The sequence below is a fragment of the Crocodylus siamensis genome, chromosome 10 (genome assembly GCF_052110815.1).
Source record: "Crocodylus siamensis isolate JL-2025a chromosome 10, ASM5211081v1, whole genome shotgun sequence".
NCBI lineage: Eukaryota > Metazoa > Chordata > Crocodylia > Crocodylidae > Crocodylus > Crocodylus siamensis.
The window spans coordinates 63592843-63609562 of NC_143404.1; the positions used below are offsets into that span (position 1 = coordinate 63592843).

The following is a 16720-nucleotide window of genomic DNA, read 5'->3' on the forward strand; positions in this document are numbered from 1 at the left end:
ACATCAGGTCAGTTCCAAAAAAGGCCAGGTGGCTGAGGGGGCATTTCTACTCACCCATATATAAAATGAGAGAACATCATACAAAGAGAAATCAACTGCTGAAAAATAAGTATGAATACCACTCAGTTGAGATTCCCTTTTATGCCTCTATCCCTGAACCACGGGTGTCAAACTCATCCATCTCCATGGGCCAGATGAGCACCCTGCTGCCATGCCCCACTGCACCAGCCTTAGGTACTGGGTCCAGCATACACAAATGGTCCACAAGACAGATCATAAGGCTCCATAGGCCAGATCTGGCTCATGGGCTATATGTTTGACACCTCCATCCTAAACATGTAGACATAAGCACAGGATAATCTCTTCCTAAAAGGCATATTATAAAACATAGCTCTCTTTGTACATTAGCTATGAAAACTATTATAGAAAGTAATAGTCAGGCTTTCTGTAAATCTTCTAGAACTCCATTCAAAAACCAGGTAAAATGCTATTAGCTTTGGTTTCATTCCAAACACCATGCTTCTGGTCTATTCAGCTGAATGCAATCAGACACACCTGAATAGAAATATGAGAAAACTAAGGGCTTATGTATCCTTGAAAGTAAATGCAGATTGGAGCAGAGTGTGAATTTAAAGTGCAGTAGCTGTTATTCAGGAATATATGTAGGTGCTCTTATTCTAGAACAAGGGTGCTTTTCCCATCTAGCTTAATTCACTGTGAAAGCAGGTTTAAGATAAACAGCAACAAGGCCCTCTACTACTTCTAGTGAGGGTACATAAATAGAAATGTGCCCTGTGCAGTTGGGCCTAATCGCTAAGGCATTGGCTCTCTACCTCGGGGCACAACCCAAATCAGGGTTGTGGGGGGTCCTCAGTAGGGTCATGAAGGGCCCGCACACTCACACACACACACACACACTCATGTGTGCGACCCAGGAGCAGCGGGCAGGTGGGGTGGGCCCGCTGCACACAAAGGGGACGATGGTAGCTCCCCCAGACCTGGGCCACCGCCACCGCCACACTCCACTCTCAGCAGAACCTGAAATGCCGGGTTGGGAGGTCCTGCTGGTGGCCAGTTTAGGGTCGCAGCAAAAAAAAGAGATTGGGAACCACTACGCTAAGGGCTTAAGTCAAAATCTTTTATCCAAAAACCTCTCAAAACTTGAGGAGAGTTTGAAATGAAACCTGCCTTAAAATGTTGAAAACTGATGTACTTAGTTTACTTGGTTACTTTACTTTAGTTTTTAATCAAGTGAAAGATTTTAGTAAAGGGACCTCTCCCTGAAAGAACATGATGTGACTTCTTTGTAACCAAAATGGCCGCTCCTGGAGAAGGCTGGCTCCTTCACAGACTAAAAGATGCAACAAACAGAAAACAAATGTTTGATATGAGTTACAACAACCCCACAAAGTCAAAGGAGATTGAAGAGGTGTGATTAGAAACACAGGTGGAATTAAGGGGAATGGTTTGTTCACTAATTTATTCATGGAAATCTGGGAATCTCATCAGAGTCGAAGCATTACTCTTTTAAATGAGCCTCCTTAAATATCTGCGTAACAGTAAAGTACGTGCTTTCGGTTGTTGCGTATAGTTTTTCATCATAGCGGTACAGCTGAGAGTGGTGCATGTCCAGGCTGCTGCCATAGGCCTGGCTGGATTTTGCTGCCCAGTCCAGGCCCAGCGTGATAGGCCTGGGCCGCCTCTTGTCCCTTTTGTAGTTTATGTCCCAACCGAGCAGTGTGGCCAGGCGCTAGTTGTAGTTCAGGCCCAAGCCAAAATAGGCCTGACCTTTCCTTCAAGTTTTTTCAGTTTTCTGCCCAGCAGAGCTGGGATTGGGACTAGGAATTTTGGGGTGCGGCATGTTGATGAAAGCCAGAGTTCACCCCTCAAAACCACCATGCAGAAAGGGGGGGGTCGGTGCTCTACCACTTCTCCAGGAGCAACAGAGCGCCTTGCAATGCAGAAGGACCCACACACTTAAGCAGCTCCCTGCGACGCAGCAAACCGAAGGAACAGCTCAAGAGGACTCTCCAGTGGGGGCCCCCCACTCCAGCCCATTGCTGAAGGGCAGATATAGGGATGCAGGCCCCTGGAACTACCCATTGGGGGGCCCCAAGTCCAAGACTTCCTGGATATGGGTGAAGCTTCCCCCAAGAAGGTATCACCTACAGACTTTGCTTTGTAGTTAATAGTATTTTAACAATTATATTAAGCATTTTCTTTTGAGTTTTTTTATTTTCTGTTATAAATTTAGGTTTTTGTGTTTACACTGCTTGTGAGCAGGGGGCTTTGTTTATATGGGATGCCCCAGCAAATTTAGTGTTCCCAGATTCTTGGGTGGGGCCTTGAACCACTGGTATAATGAATGGGGTACCCTGAAATGTGAACCCAGCTCTCCTTGCTGCCAACTGGTGCCCAGGAGAAGGGTTACATCTGTATACCTAAACTGAAGCAAAATTCTGCCTTTCACTTGCACTGCCATGCACTAAGCAGTCAAGGTTTAAACCACAGCACAAGCTTACGGTAATGTTTGGGATACGTGCTAATATATATGCCTACTTCTCTACTTGCAGAACACAGGAGTATAACAAATTCCTGGGTTGCAGAGGGATTTTTGGCACTACCTTAATACTGAAAAGGTGATAATAAATATTAATGGTTATAACATATAACAACTTACTTTTCTTTTATCTTCAAAAGACACTGTTTCCAGTACATAATCCGGACGCCCATGAAATGCAATGTTGAAGTGTTTCCCCTCACCATCTTCACATGATTTCACTTGTGAAAATGGGAATTTTTTCTTGAGTGTTCCTTTCTCAATGTTAAAAATGGTATTTGTGTTAAAATCAATCTGGAAGAGAAAGATTTTCATCACTTGATACCATCTTTTCCCTTTGAAAGGAGTAGAGACTTCTTCCCACTATTAACATGCAAGACCATTTGGTTCTTGGATAAAGGAACAATTGAGAAAATGTATCTTTTGCTGATGATTAGAATCAAGAAGAACAGCATTTCCATCATCTAGCCACTGTATTGTATTTATTTTAGTTACCAAACAAATATATATTCATTATATCTGCTTTTTCCTTATCTCTTTTTGATAAATATGCATCAATTTATCATTTTGAAGCATTATTTCCTTTGAAATTTTCCACATGCTATCTACATGTTGTCACCAGAGCAAGAACTTCCTTTACAGCAGCTAATGGCATGACCATGTTACTAAAGCTTTAATTACTGATTAGATCAACCATGTTCTAATGTTAAAATAAGGAGAGGCTGGTAACTTCCATGCCAGTAATTTCTGTTAGAAAAAATATTCTAAAATTATATTATTTTGAAAAAAATTAACAATTTCTGCTTGAGAAACGTGTTGTTTGCTGTTTTAGATACAAATGCAGGGTATGTGGGCGTGGAGCTGGTAAGCAATTGCTTCAATTAAGAATGTGATATTTTTTACACAAATATAGATATTCTGGCAAAGACCCATACTTCCAAGAATTTAAAGGCACTTATACTAGTATCAGCATATTCTCATTCCTTTAAAGGAGAGATTCATCCCAATGTCTGTGCCACGGGTGAATCCCTTCTGAGCACATAGTACTTTGTGGCATGATGATGTGGGAACAACATTTGACTGCTCAGGACTTGGTGAATTTGGACTAGAGAAGAGACATGCCCAAATGAGTCTTAGGCCCAAACCTTCCCTGGCTGCAATTTTGGCTTTCATTATACAAAACAAAAAAAAATGACCAAGGAAGTTTTGTTACACCAGACGCATCTACACATGCAGCATCTACATGTGCAAATAAGTGTAACTAAATGTAATGCGCATTAAGCAATTTTTGGCAGGTGTTTACCTGTGCAGGGACTTGGGACTAAAGTTAATGCACTTAGCACTGAAGTTAGTTCCAAATCCCTTCAGCCCTGTCATGTGTCCCTGTGGCCACTGAGGGGAGCGCCACCCTCCAGCCACATGGCTGCCAGCAATTGGCAGCCATGTTGAAGCCAGGGCCACCTGCCAGCACCTGGCAGCCACCTTGGAAACTCTGATCCCTGGTCAGCCCCTTTCCTGCCCAGAAGCTGCATGCCCAATGCCAGCTCCCTCCTTTCCCACTCCACCTCCCTCAACCAGGGCTGCTCCTGCCCCTGCTAGCAATGCCCAGCACCCTACTACTCCAGCCCAGCCTCTGCCAGCAATGACCAGCACCCCACATTCTTACTGGCCATGGTGCCAGTCCTACTGGTCCCAGCAGGCACCCCCCTCCAAGGACCCAGGAGAACTATGTACCTGCCAACAGAGGCCAAGGCAGTGGCTGCAGGAGGCCCTGCCTGACCCCCTCCTCTTCGGAGAGGTATTTCTCTCTTTGGATGTAATAAGCCACTAAGTCTGAGTGGGATCATAGCAGGATGATTTGAGAACAGCCAGCCCATTCTCTTTTTCAAATTAAAACTTCAGACAAAATGTGCCAGATTCTCAGCTGATGTTAATTGAACAAACTGCATTAGAATCAATGGATGTATGTCAATTTAAACCAGATGAGGGCATGAGCTAGAAAGTGAACAATAATTAGGGAAGAAAAACAACAATGTTCTTGGAAGAGATGTAAAAGGGTGGCATGATATGTTACTATAGTACACGGTTCATAAATCATCAAAGACTTTGAGAGCAAAAAATCTAATTTTTAATTTGCAAATAATTACATATTTTAGAAACCTAATTCCTAACGCTTTACCTCATGCTTTTCAAGTCATTAATTTGAAAAGATTTTTAACAAAGCATGAGGGATTTAGGAGCTACTAGTTCTATTGACCTTAAATGGCATTTTGAAAATCTCTCCCTTGCTTTACAACCTGGCAATTATAAGATGATGACTTTTTTAGAATTTCCTTTGACAGTACATCATTATAGTTATGATGTATGAATCTTAGCTAACACTTAACAACTAAGAACAGTTCCCTAACAGTATCTACTGAAATCAAATATTTTTGTCACAGTAGTTTGGAGGTGAGAGAGGCTTCTGATATCTTCATGTTCATTCTACATAGTTGTAAGGTTATAATTCCTCAATAGAGGGTGTCTAAGATTTTAATCCCATAGTCCTTTTTGCCGAAAAGAAAGAGAGTTGGTATTATATTTTATTTCTCTCCAGTGAATTTTAATTCAGACAGTATTTTGGACTGCAGAATGCATTACAGCCCCCCTATGCCTTTACTGTACATTCTGTATTTTTGTATAACCCTGCAAAGGCAAGAGTTTATATTCAAAAAGTTACCTGCAGAATTCGTTTCTGCCACCTGTATCTTCTATATTTGTAGATACTAAAGTTGAACTGCAGACCAGGCACCGAATCCTGCAAATCCTGGAAAACATAACTGGTATCAGCCAAATCCTTTCATTCTCTTCCTTACATTCATTCCTGTTCATGTGAAAGTTACTGAGATTCATAGGTGAAGTCCCTCGACAAAAGGTGTTGAAAGAATAATTGAGGCTTTGCACAGTACCGCAGTGGCCTCATTTTCAGAAGCACTAAAATCCACAAATCTTATTGAAAGCAAAAAGGTAGAGCATGGTTGCATCTTAGACTAATGGATTCAGACAGGCATGAGCTTTCATAGGAAACAGCCTACTTCCTCACCTTACTACAAATAGACTGACAGATAAAAGGGATGTATACAAGGGAAAGTAACAGCATTGATTAGATCAAAGGAGATGAACAAGGCAGTTAACACCTTGGGGATACTGGAGTTAACAGCTGGTCTGGAAATGGGTTAATAACCTACAGTTCCTGTTAAAACCACAGTTAATACCCTCCGGTCTGTGAATGATTTGTTGTTCCCCAATCTTGTGTTCAAACTGGCTTTTAAGGGTGCAAATGGAAGTGACAATTTTCGCCTGATCTAGCCACAGAAAGCAGTTTATAGCTGTGACCAAACACAAGTGCACAGCTGCAAACAGCTTCAAAAATGGCCAGCTGGATGAAAACTTGGCCATGTATTGTATGAGGTATCAGATCAAGGTGTTACAAAATGTAGTGTCTTCTGTAACTTGTGTCTACAGAGCTCCCAGCCTGTCACTGTTTTCAGAATGGGAGGGGGGAAAGAGAGCAGAGGGAGTTCAGTCTGGGGGGTTTTCAGCCCCCCCAGAGAGTGGGATGGATGTATTGCAGCTCCCCCCCATACGGTTGGGAGGGGCTCCATTTCACCGCCCCCTACCCTTCAGCACCAAGAACTAGCTCCCTCTGCTGCCTTTCCCCGCTCCCATTCTGAAAATAGCAAGTACTGGCCATTGCTACGGGAACCTGGCTGCAGGCTCCCAGCCCACAGCTAGATTTTCCTCCCTCCTGGAACCAACAGTGAACTTCTGTTTGGTCCGGGGTAACGCTGTAACTCAGAGCACTGTGGGGATCATTCTGAATTATAGCTGAGAGCTGCACTTCTGTCTGAGCCCTAAAGGTTTTCTTATTTAAGGACAGTTACTCTGAGGTCAGTGATGGAACATCTAGAAAGGTTAAAATACTCTGCCATGGGCTTTTCTGTGTTTCTGGAATTGATGTTGAATTGGTGCCTAGTTATTCTTTGACATAGGGATTGCCTCCATCTGGCCAATGTAGGCAGCAGAAGGGCACTGTAAGCAGGTGATGGCATATATGATGTTGGTGGAGGAACATGCGAAAGGACCTCGATATTATAATTCATGCAACCTCAAGTTGCAGCAAGGGAATTTTAGGTTGATATTAGGTGATAACTTTCTTACTAAGAGGGTGGTGAAGCATTGGAACAGATTACCTACAAAGGTGGTGGTAGAATCTCCATCCTTGGAGGTTTTTAAGGCCTGACTCGACAAAAGCCCTGGCTAAAATGATCAAGTTGGGGATGGTCCTGCTTTGAGCAGAGAGTTGAACTAGATGACTTCCTGAGGTCCTTACCATCCCTTTTCCATGATTTTATCTTGTTGGGCCAATGATGATATGGCCAGTGATGTGGGGGCCTAGCTAGCAACTTGCTCTGTAGCATGGCCTGGAAACTTGATGAGAACTGGAGTTAAGTAATCTATTGCTAGAGACATCATTTGACATTGGGGGGCTGTCTGTAAGCCAGGACACACTTGCTCCCCAAGGCTACCTGAAGACAGTTGTCATTTTTCCAGAAAGTTTTGGAGGTCAGTATTGAGGTGTCTAAGGTCTTCAGACTGTAAGCGATTACCAGAGGCATTCTGTTGTCCTTGTCCCTCTCCCCTATATAAAACCCTTCTTTCTGTCAATGCATTCACTACATCTGACAAAGTAGGTTTTTGTCGACAAAACTCGTGCCCCTATGAACCACTTAGTTTCTTAGGTGCCAACTGTCCTACCTTCTGCCTAACTTCAGACTAACATGGCTAACCACCTCTCTGTAAATCCTATTGAAATAACAGGAGCTAACAATAATGTTATGAGAGAGGAGATGAGTAAGTGGAAGATAGAAGTAGAAAGAGACAGAATTCAAAGAGCATGCAATAAGGTAAGAACCAAGACCATGCAACTGTACTAACGGCATTTAAAATAATACAAATGTGTAGGCAGTCTGCTAACCAGACTAAGTAGCAAACAAAGAGGGCATCAGTCTTGGGAGAAAAACAGTTTCATCAAGCCATGGTACAAGATGCAGTAGAACTACAGAGAAAAGATGATATTGCAGTTGATGTTGATATGCCAAAGCACAATTTAATATCTGGCCTGTGAAACTGGCTGCTGCATTTTCACACGCACATAGGTCAAAATTTGATTTAGTTCCCATAATTATTGCACAGACAACAATAGAGTGGGCCACAGAGGAGGAACCCTTGATAAAGCACTATTTCTAGAACAGATAATCTCTGTGTGTCCCATTCTATTAACAATAATTCACTTTAGGGGACTTTCTTTGCAACACAGACTTAGCTTTTGTTTTAATTCATATTGACAGAGCCTCTTTAGAGTCATAAAATTAAAGAGAGTCATTCATTTAGCCTGTAATGTTTGATTCAGTCATCCTTACATCTCTTCTATAAACTCCTGCCCTCAGTGTGTTTTTTCCATACACTTTTTCCAGGTATACACAATCATATATTTGTAATATAAATTACTTTTTAGAGTTATGCAAAAGGACTTACAAAATGGCAGATGCCTCTGCAGAAAATAGTCTGGAAATGTTAAGCTGCAGTAAGTAGGAAATAAACTGATAAATGTCATAGCTACAAGCACCCAGTTTAAAGATAATTATTTCTTTTGCCTGAATAAGAACATAGTAAAATAAAATAAAAAAGTAAGGATCATCAAAAGCTAGGCTCCCAACTGCTAGTTCTAACTTCATTCCGTTTCATTACTTGATAAAGAAAATGTAGCTCCTTTTTTTCCTTACTTTGATAAAATAGTATCCATATTGTCCCACGTGACCCAGCTTAACCCCCAGCTGCTTCAAGCTGTTCTGCCAAGCAGAGCTCAACTCTCTTTGCAGATTTTTTTTAATTCTTCTAGATGAGTCTTATGCAAACAGAGAACTTAAAAAGTACTGTAGAAACTTATTAAAAAGCAAACCCAAAAGGCATTTAGAAGAGTTCTCAGGACATACACCCATATTTTAAAGTCACTATCAGCTTCTCTGGCATGAAACATTTTCTGATTGTGTCATTAACATTGGAAGAGGTTTTAATAGTTCCCATAGATGTTTGCACAGGGTGCTGGTTTTAAGACTCCCCTCCTAGAGGGCTAGCAGATGAGGAAATAATATTGGAAACTGCTCAGTTCAGTGAAGGTGACCAATTGTGGCAGATAAGGACTTGAGATTAGGCAGGTGGTGACAGAAGATACCAGGAAGAAATGAAGGACCTGGAAAGGGAGAAGGCGAGACTGAGGAGAGGAGAAGTAAGGACCTGCTCACTGAAAGAACATGACAACTGGGAGGAAGCCAGATCAACTGAAGGATAAGGAGTGTGTGTCAAAGACCGGTCCTTTCAGGAAGGTAGCATGCAGCTTTTGCTTTAGGTTCATTCTGACCCACCTTCATCAGCTCCCACCCCTGTCTCAGCCACATGGTATCAGCTTATTTCATTTGCACATGAGCAAAAGAGGAAACTGTTGATGAGTTCATTTCTTTACAGTGAACCACAAAGGCTTTCATGGCAGATAAACTTTGTGCTTCACAAGGAACCTGCCGGGGTGGGGCCGACCCACCTGATCTAAGCAAAAATAAATCCAACGCAAGCCTAGAGCCTCAGGCCCAACACAAGATTCTGTGCTTTGGGAATCACTTTGAGATTCAGATTATCCCTGGCTGATCAGGAACCAAATCAGACCCAAAGGGAGTGTTTAACAGCTCCAGTTTATACCAGACTATCCTCAATTCCTTGGGGCCACTTCCAGGGGAAAGCCCTGATAACTTTTCTCCCAGATATGCCTCTTACAGCTCGACTACAGTGTACCCACACATGCTAACACTACTGTCTATGCAAGGAGAGATCCCTGGCTGCTTTGTGCATCACTGACATTACAAAGCTGCAGCAGAAATCAATGGATCTCATTTCTGAGGATTCTTTCAATGCTGAGAGTCCACAGCACCATGATGTCTCCTGTTATGCCACACCACCAGGGACCTAGTATAACCTGCAGCTCCTGCAGACACATGAGTTAGCTTTAGACTAGCCAGCTCCAGTACTAATGGCAAGAGAGCTCCAGCAACATGGGGTTCATTCTGGGTTGCAAAACCCATCTGGGAATGGGTTAGATATTCAGGTGGAGAGCCTAAGCTAAGCTCTTTGCCTCCACAGTCATACTGCTATCGATACCCAGAGCAGATAGTTAAAGCTAAGTTGTAAATGTCTATAGGAGTAGCAATCACAGCCTTGACTACAGTGTAGACACACCCTCCTGCCAATCACATCAATTTTACAGGACAGAGTATTTCAATCTGAAATCATAGCACAAGAAATAAAAGGAGACATCTTACCATCTGGAGTGATGATTTGGCACCTTCCATTTCTGTACACATCTCTTTCTGGGCCAAATCCAAAGCTCCTTCAATGCTCAGTTCTTTATTTTTCACCATGTTCATAATTTTCAGGATTTTTTCCTGGCTTAGCTACAGCACAAATCAACAAAGAATTTTTAAGGAGTGTTTTCTCACCGAGCTATTGAGCATGGAACAGTGCTTGTGACAGTTACAGTTACAACAGCTGCCATAAAATTACAATTTCATTCATATTTTATGTTTTATCGACAACCTGCCCAGCAAATATAATCTTCCTTTGAAGCCCAGTGAGAACCTACAAGATATCAAATATACTGGCATTTGTACAATTTCAGAATACAGGGTGGTAGTACTTGGAACTAAAATTGCTGGGAGGAAATCTTTTTTTTTTTTAAACTTGGAAAATTCAGCAAGAAGTGAGAATATCAATTTTTATGCCTGACTGTGTCTTACCTATGGCATGAAGTATCGCATACAAACAATGCAAAAGCAAATCAGCAATGTGCAGGGTGAATGGAAAAAGAAATACAATCCAGATACGACTGTCCCAGCAATATGTTGAAATACATTAACAATACAGCACTTATACACTGATTTCAGTTTTGCACAAACAAGAAGACACTCTCTGTTTGCTTCCACATAAATAATTCCTTCCTTTTCAATGCATCTTGTGGGGGTTTTAATGTCAGATAAGACTCAAAGAAGGCAAAAAAGGAAATTGCCTGGAACTGCAATGGCTTACATTGTTACTGAAACATTTTCACAGGCGTTTACTTCTGTTTGTAGAAGGAATAGACAATTGTCATTTCAGAGCAGATCAGTGGTTAATAGAGTCTAATATCCTAAACAGTGCCCAGTCCCAAATGCTGAGGAAGAAAGTGTCCACAGTGCATTGGGTGGGCCTGTCCAGAGGCTCCTCATTCTTCGTAGTGCTCAGTGCCTAAGTCCTCTTGCTCTGCTTATATTATGGGCTCCTTTTGAAAGGAACCCCTGAACCCTTATGCACTTTTTGAAAGGGCTGAGGCAGTGGGGACTACTGTGTGGCAGGCACATAGTCCCACACACTCCCTACGTGCCAATCCAATCTTTTTCCTTTACCTGATCTGCTGCTCAGCTGTCTGCTCCCTGCCTTGTGCTCCTTGCCTGTTCTGTAGGGCTGCCCAAAGCTTCAGTCCCTGATTCGATTCGGCCTGATTCGGTGGCCGAATCTCTGAATCCAGATCAAATCAGAGGACCCTTTAATCTCTCGGAATCAAATCAGAACCCTCCAAATTGATTCGGAAACATTCGGTGATTTGGACATAGAGACATCTTTAAATGTTTTTTCTATATACCTCTAGGTAGCAGGCAGCTCGTGAACACTGTGATGCTGGGGCTCATAGAGTGTCCCACAGAAGCACGGGGGAGGTCCCCAGTGGGCTCAGCAGCAGCCCCAGAAGTGGACCAGGAGCGCTTCCTGTCCACTGGTGGGTCTGCTGGCAAGTGCACTGCCCCCCCCATGCCTCCCCAGTTCAGTGACGGGTGCCTCTTGGGTTGGGGGGGGGGGGCCCTGTGGCCAATCGCTGAGCCAGGGAGGTGTGCGGGGGGAGAGCGCACTCCCCAGCAGACCTGGAAGTGAACTGGAAGTACTTCGGCTCCATTTCCAGGTTCGCCACCGAGCACGTGGAGGGCCCCCCACACTCCTGTGGGATGCTCCATAAGCCCCAGTATCGCAGCATTCACGAGCCGTGGTGGTACCTTGAGGTATGTAGAAAAAACATTTAAAGCTGTGTCTACGTCCAAATCACTGATTCTCTGAATCAGCATCGAATCTTCAGATTCAGCCATATCGAATCAGGGACAGTGATCTGAATCAATGACTCGAATCGCTGTCTCTGATTTGGGTCGACTCTGAATCAAAATCAAATAGGGCCTGCTTCTCCCACCCCTAGTACTCTGCTGTTCTGCTTTGTTCTGTGCCCTATCTACCACTGTGCTGCCCGTACCCTTCCCAATATGCCACGTCTAGAGGCTGCCCATACCAATTAGGGTACCTGTGCTGCAGCTTGGCCACCATTAAGCTAAGGCATCTTCCAGCAGAAGGTTCAGAAGTCCAGAATAAGCCACCTAAGCCTCAGAGAGAAACAAAATAAGACACTATCTTTAGCATTTTTGTCTACCTATGGTGGCTTCCTGTGCAGAGCAGTGGCTTTTGGGAATCACATGCTGAAGCATTTAACTCTGAAGGCCTTGGGTTCTATTATGAGGCCCAGCTACCACAATGCTCAACAGTAGGACACCCATGGCCTTTTGTGTAGCTAGCCTTGACTACTCCATCTAAGGTCCAAACTAAGCCATACAAAAGAATTCCCAGCAGAAATCCTTTTGCTTTAAAGGGTATCTGTCAAGTAGTCTGTGCTGCATTTTTTAAATACACAAACCAATGCAGATGGAAACATCCACCATGATTTTTTTTCTTTCTTAAATATTTTCCAGTTGTCTTTGACACCTCCCACACATCAGTATTGCACTAAGGTAGGTACCCCAAGAGTCCAGTTCCTAAAAAGATCAGGTCAAGTCTCATTGTCAACATAGAGCAAAATGTGAAAAATAAAGAGCATAGCAATTGCAAATAAACATGATATTTAGAACTTAAACTCTTCTGAATAGTTCAGATAAGGATTTTGTTTTGGAATGATTACTTCTCAGTGTCCTTAAGGCAAAAAATTGGCCCCAGAAAAATCCTTCTGTTCCCCGCCAAGGTCCCTTCAAGGATTCCAGCGGTTTTGTTTGTTCCAGTTTTCAGCACAGTTGGCTTGGCCAGATACAGACATTACACTTTTACTGGTATAAGTGAATGGAAATGGGGCTATACCTGTACCAGAACAGAAGTTCAGCACACAGACTGGTTTAAAAATTGTGGAACCTGGTTTAAGATTTGCTCCCCCACCAAAAGGCAAACGTGTGTTCTGTTCACTACCGATCTAAACTCACAGAAAAGCTCACAGAAAACCATGCAACTCAGATCGATTCCACCTTGGGCTTTCTGAACGTCTGTACCTAGCCCTTGAGATTCGTTACATGAGCAAGTCCTGCACAGAAGCCAGAGCCACTGAGGGGAGCGTGTTTCCACCCTCCCAAATTGGCATGGCTCCAGGAACCAGAGCAGCATCCAGTCAGGGGCTATTTGAACCCATGTGCATTTCTCCAGGGCTACCTACAGCCAACAGCAAAAGCCACAATGGCAGTTACACTCTTGGGCTTGTGAGAGCCAGGTCAACATCCACCAGTTTTCCTGTAAACCCTTTCAGCAGCATGTAGCAGGCAATACAAATCCCTCCCTCTGGTTCCTAGGTACGATGCATTCTAATTTTTATTTCCTAATGCCAGTCCGCTGCGACAGGCCTGGGTTATAATATGTCAATGCAGAGGTCAGCATCTACTGACTAGTGACTACGTGTTACTCATAGCCGCACTGTACTAACCACACTTAACATGACTATATCAGAACTTGTACATCAGCTACTGCATCCGCATAAACACTGCATTTCTCATCTCCAGCAAAAACACAGGGACAAAAAACAAATAAACAGTATTTTGCTTCTAAGAATTAGAGCTTTCCATGCTAATACAAAGTTGTACAATGGTATAGCTCCCACCTCCAAATTATAAAGAGAGCTCTGAGGAAAGAATAAAAGCAGTCAGATAATTCATTCATATTTGCTGAGGCACATACATTTCTTACTGTGAGCGCCACATCCTATATTTGAATTTTAAATGGTTATATATTTATAACACACAGATACTGTATGCAATTATATCTTACCAAGATAATTCCCCACTGAACAGTTTCTATGTAAACAAACAGGACTTTAGGTATATGTACATTAAATATATATATATAGTTTCCTTAAGGCTAAATTCTGTCACTTAAATGCAATATCACATTGGCACAGGAAAGTCTTTCCCTGTAGGGAGTTGGTTAATGTTATCAAAACTGTTGAGGCAAAAAATTTTGCATGGATATATAGTCCAAAGGTAAAATCCTGGTCCCAGGGGCACTATGCTCATTCAACACAGTAGGACAAAGATTTCACCTCAATTGGTCAAATCCTAATGTAAGCACACAAGTATCTGGATATATTTACAGATACCTGGTTTTGTTCATATTACTACATTACATGCCTGCACAATAGGTGTACATAAATCCCAATTTCTACCCAAACTATGTAGCATTTTCTGGAGTTGAAAAGAACACAATAATTCCATTTGAGTGGGGGGAACAGACACTTTTAAATTTGTTTCCCATGATGTAAAGCACTTGGGTTCAAGTTCTGGCTGTGAAGGGGGCAGATTCCTGAATCAGGATGGCCAGGTACAGACACTACACTTTTACCAGTATACATGACTGGAAATCGGTCTACACCCGTAACAGAACAGAAGTTTGGGACACAACACCAGCCTATACCCATAGCAAAACAGAAGTCTGGCATGCATAAGCTGGTTTAAAAATGGCAGAACCCAGTCTAAGATTTGTGCCCCCCACTAAAGGGCACTTCTGTTCGCTACCAATCTCAACTATGCCGCTTACAGAAAACTGCATACTGTGGGTTGATTCCGCCTCGGGCTTTTGAATGCCTATACCTAGCTAAAGGGTCCTAACTAATCTATCCTGGACTAAAAAAAATTCCCAAAAGGATTTTCATTAAAACCAGTTACATTTGCATGAAATCTGGGAAGAGATGTAATATTAGGGAAAGTTTGGAGTATTTTGCAGTTTGGGATTTTTGGGGAGGACTTGGTCAAAAAAAAATTTCTTCATGTGAGAATTGGAAACATTTTTTAAAGTTCTGATATTTTCTCACTTCAGTTACATGGGCAGAAAAGTGCATGATCTTTTGTGCAGCCAAAACTCCTCCATATTTTTTCTCACCTGCTACATTATGGACTAGTAGAAGTCTTTGTTAAAGCCGGGTGCCGACTTTGCCAAAGACATTAGAACAACATGAAACTTCTCTTAATTTTCTTAATAATGTATGAAGACAAATGTTTGCAATGGAGAAGCAAGCAATTTAGCAAGACATAAATTTCAGGAGATTAGTTACTAAATTAAGCTGCTTCCACTTAATGCATTCCCCAGAGAGAGCACAAAACCCCAATGCTTGATCCTGTTATTTTTAATAGCATGATTGTGCTTTGAATGCCACTGCTTTGCTTCTCATTACACATATATAAAATGCTTTAAACACACACAGGAGGAAAAAAAGAGGTTTTCAGCTGATGAGAGGTATTAAAATTATTTGTCACCAGTCTGTCTGGCTGGTTGCTGTTTTTGACAGTCACGTTAGCATGGTATTTCACTTGCAAACAAGATTCGAGTAGCATATCCTGACCTTTATAGTTCTGTATCTGTGGGGCTTTTCTCTCAGCACATCACGGTGTCTGTAATGCTCAGTTTTTGTTTGTTTGGCTTTGGTTTTCCTAAAAGCAAAACAGCTTTGTCAAATTATCTGCTGAAATGTCACTGTCAGGCCATGATACGTTCTCTAACGGGATGTGACCAGTGCAATCAGACGTAACATTCTAATATGAGGTTCAAAACTGCTTTGAAAAGAAAAATTAAAGTGTCTCTATAGTAGAAGATACACATTATGGAAATGTGTAACAATTCCATTAATAACATATGCCATTTGCCACCAAGTTAAAGCTGCTTATTTCCTATAAACATGAAATTCATGTCATCCACTAAAGCTTTGGATTTAGATGGGTACAAATCTGATTTGAAAATAAACCCCTATTCTCTCAATTGAGGAAAGCAATGAAAACATGTGGATGTGCAAGACCTGTCTATGCATTCTATGTGCAATCCTATCTTCTCTGCCCAGTATTTGGATCATAACAAAATTGGGACAGCGATTCAAAGAGCATCCAGAATTGCAGGTAATTTGACACAACAGAAACAGACTACACTATGATGGTCTATGGCTAGGGTGTGTGTCATGGGCAGAGGAAGAGAAGAGCCAAGGACAGGTGGCTATACTTTAAGAAAGCCTTACTGAGAGTGCATCCCAACGTGCGGAAGACTAGCAAGTATGGCAGAAGACCAGCTTGGTTTAGCAGCGAGATCTTCAATAAACTAACTCACAAAAAGGAAGCTTATAAGACATGGAAATTTGGACAAATAAATTGGAAGGAGTATAACAGCATTGCTGGGACATGCAGGGATGAAGTCAGGAAGGCCAAAGTGCAACTGGAGTTGCAGCTAGCAAGGGACATGAATGGTAACAAGAAGGGTTTCTACAAGTATGTTGGTAGCAAAAGGAGGATCAGGGGAAGTGTGGGTCCCTTACTGAATGGGGGAGGCAACCTTGTGACAGAGGATGCAGAAAAGGCTGAAGTACTCAATGCCTTTTTTGCCTCAGTCTTCACAGGCAAGGTCAGCTCCCAGACTACTGCACCAGGCAGCACAGCTTGGGAAGGTGGTGAGCAGCCAATGGTGGCAAAAGAATAGGTTAGGGACTATTTAGAAAAACTGGATGTGTGCAAGTCCATGGGGATGGGTGGGATGCACCCAAGGGCACTGAGGGAGTTGGCTGATGAGATTGCAGAGCCACTGGCCATCATCACTGAAAACTCAGGACACTCAGGAGAGGTCCCGGATAAGTGGAGAATATAGTGCCCAAATTTAAGGAAGGGAAAAGGAGGAACAAGGGAACTACAGACCAGTCAGCCTCACCTCATTCCCTGGAGC

At 42.5% G+C, this 16720-nt stretch overlaps 1 protein-coding gene across 1 annotated transcript in view; it reads right to left on the reverse strand.

Moving 5' to 3' along the window:
• LOC149856713 (disheveled-associated activator of morphogenesis 2-like) overlaps positions 1 to 16720 on the reverse strand; it is a 57465-nt gene that overhangs the window by 29368 nt on the left and 11377 nt on the right. The window contains exons 2-4 of the mRNA XM_090064866.1: positions 9970 to 10101; positions 5280 to 5366; positions 2681 to 2854 (exon numbers count right to left, since the gene is read on the reverse strand). Coding sequence (XP_089920992.1) covers positions 2681 to 2854; positions 5280 to 5366; positions 9970 to 10101 — 393 coding nt within the window. The remainder of the gene's footprint in view (positions 1 to 2680; positions 2855 to 5279; positions 5367 to 9969; positions 10102 to 16720) is intronic.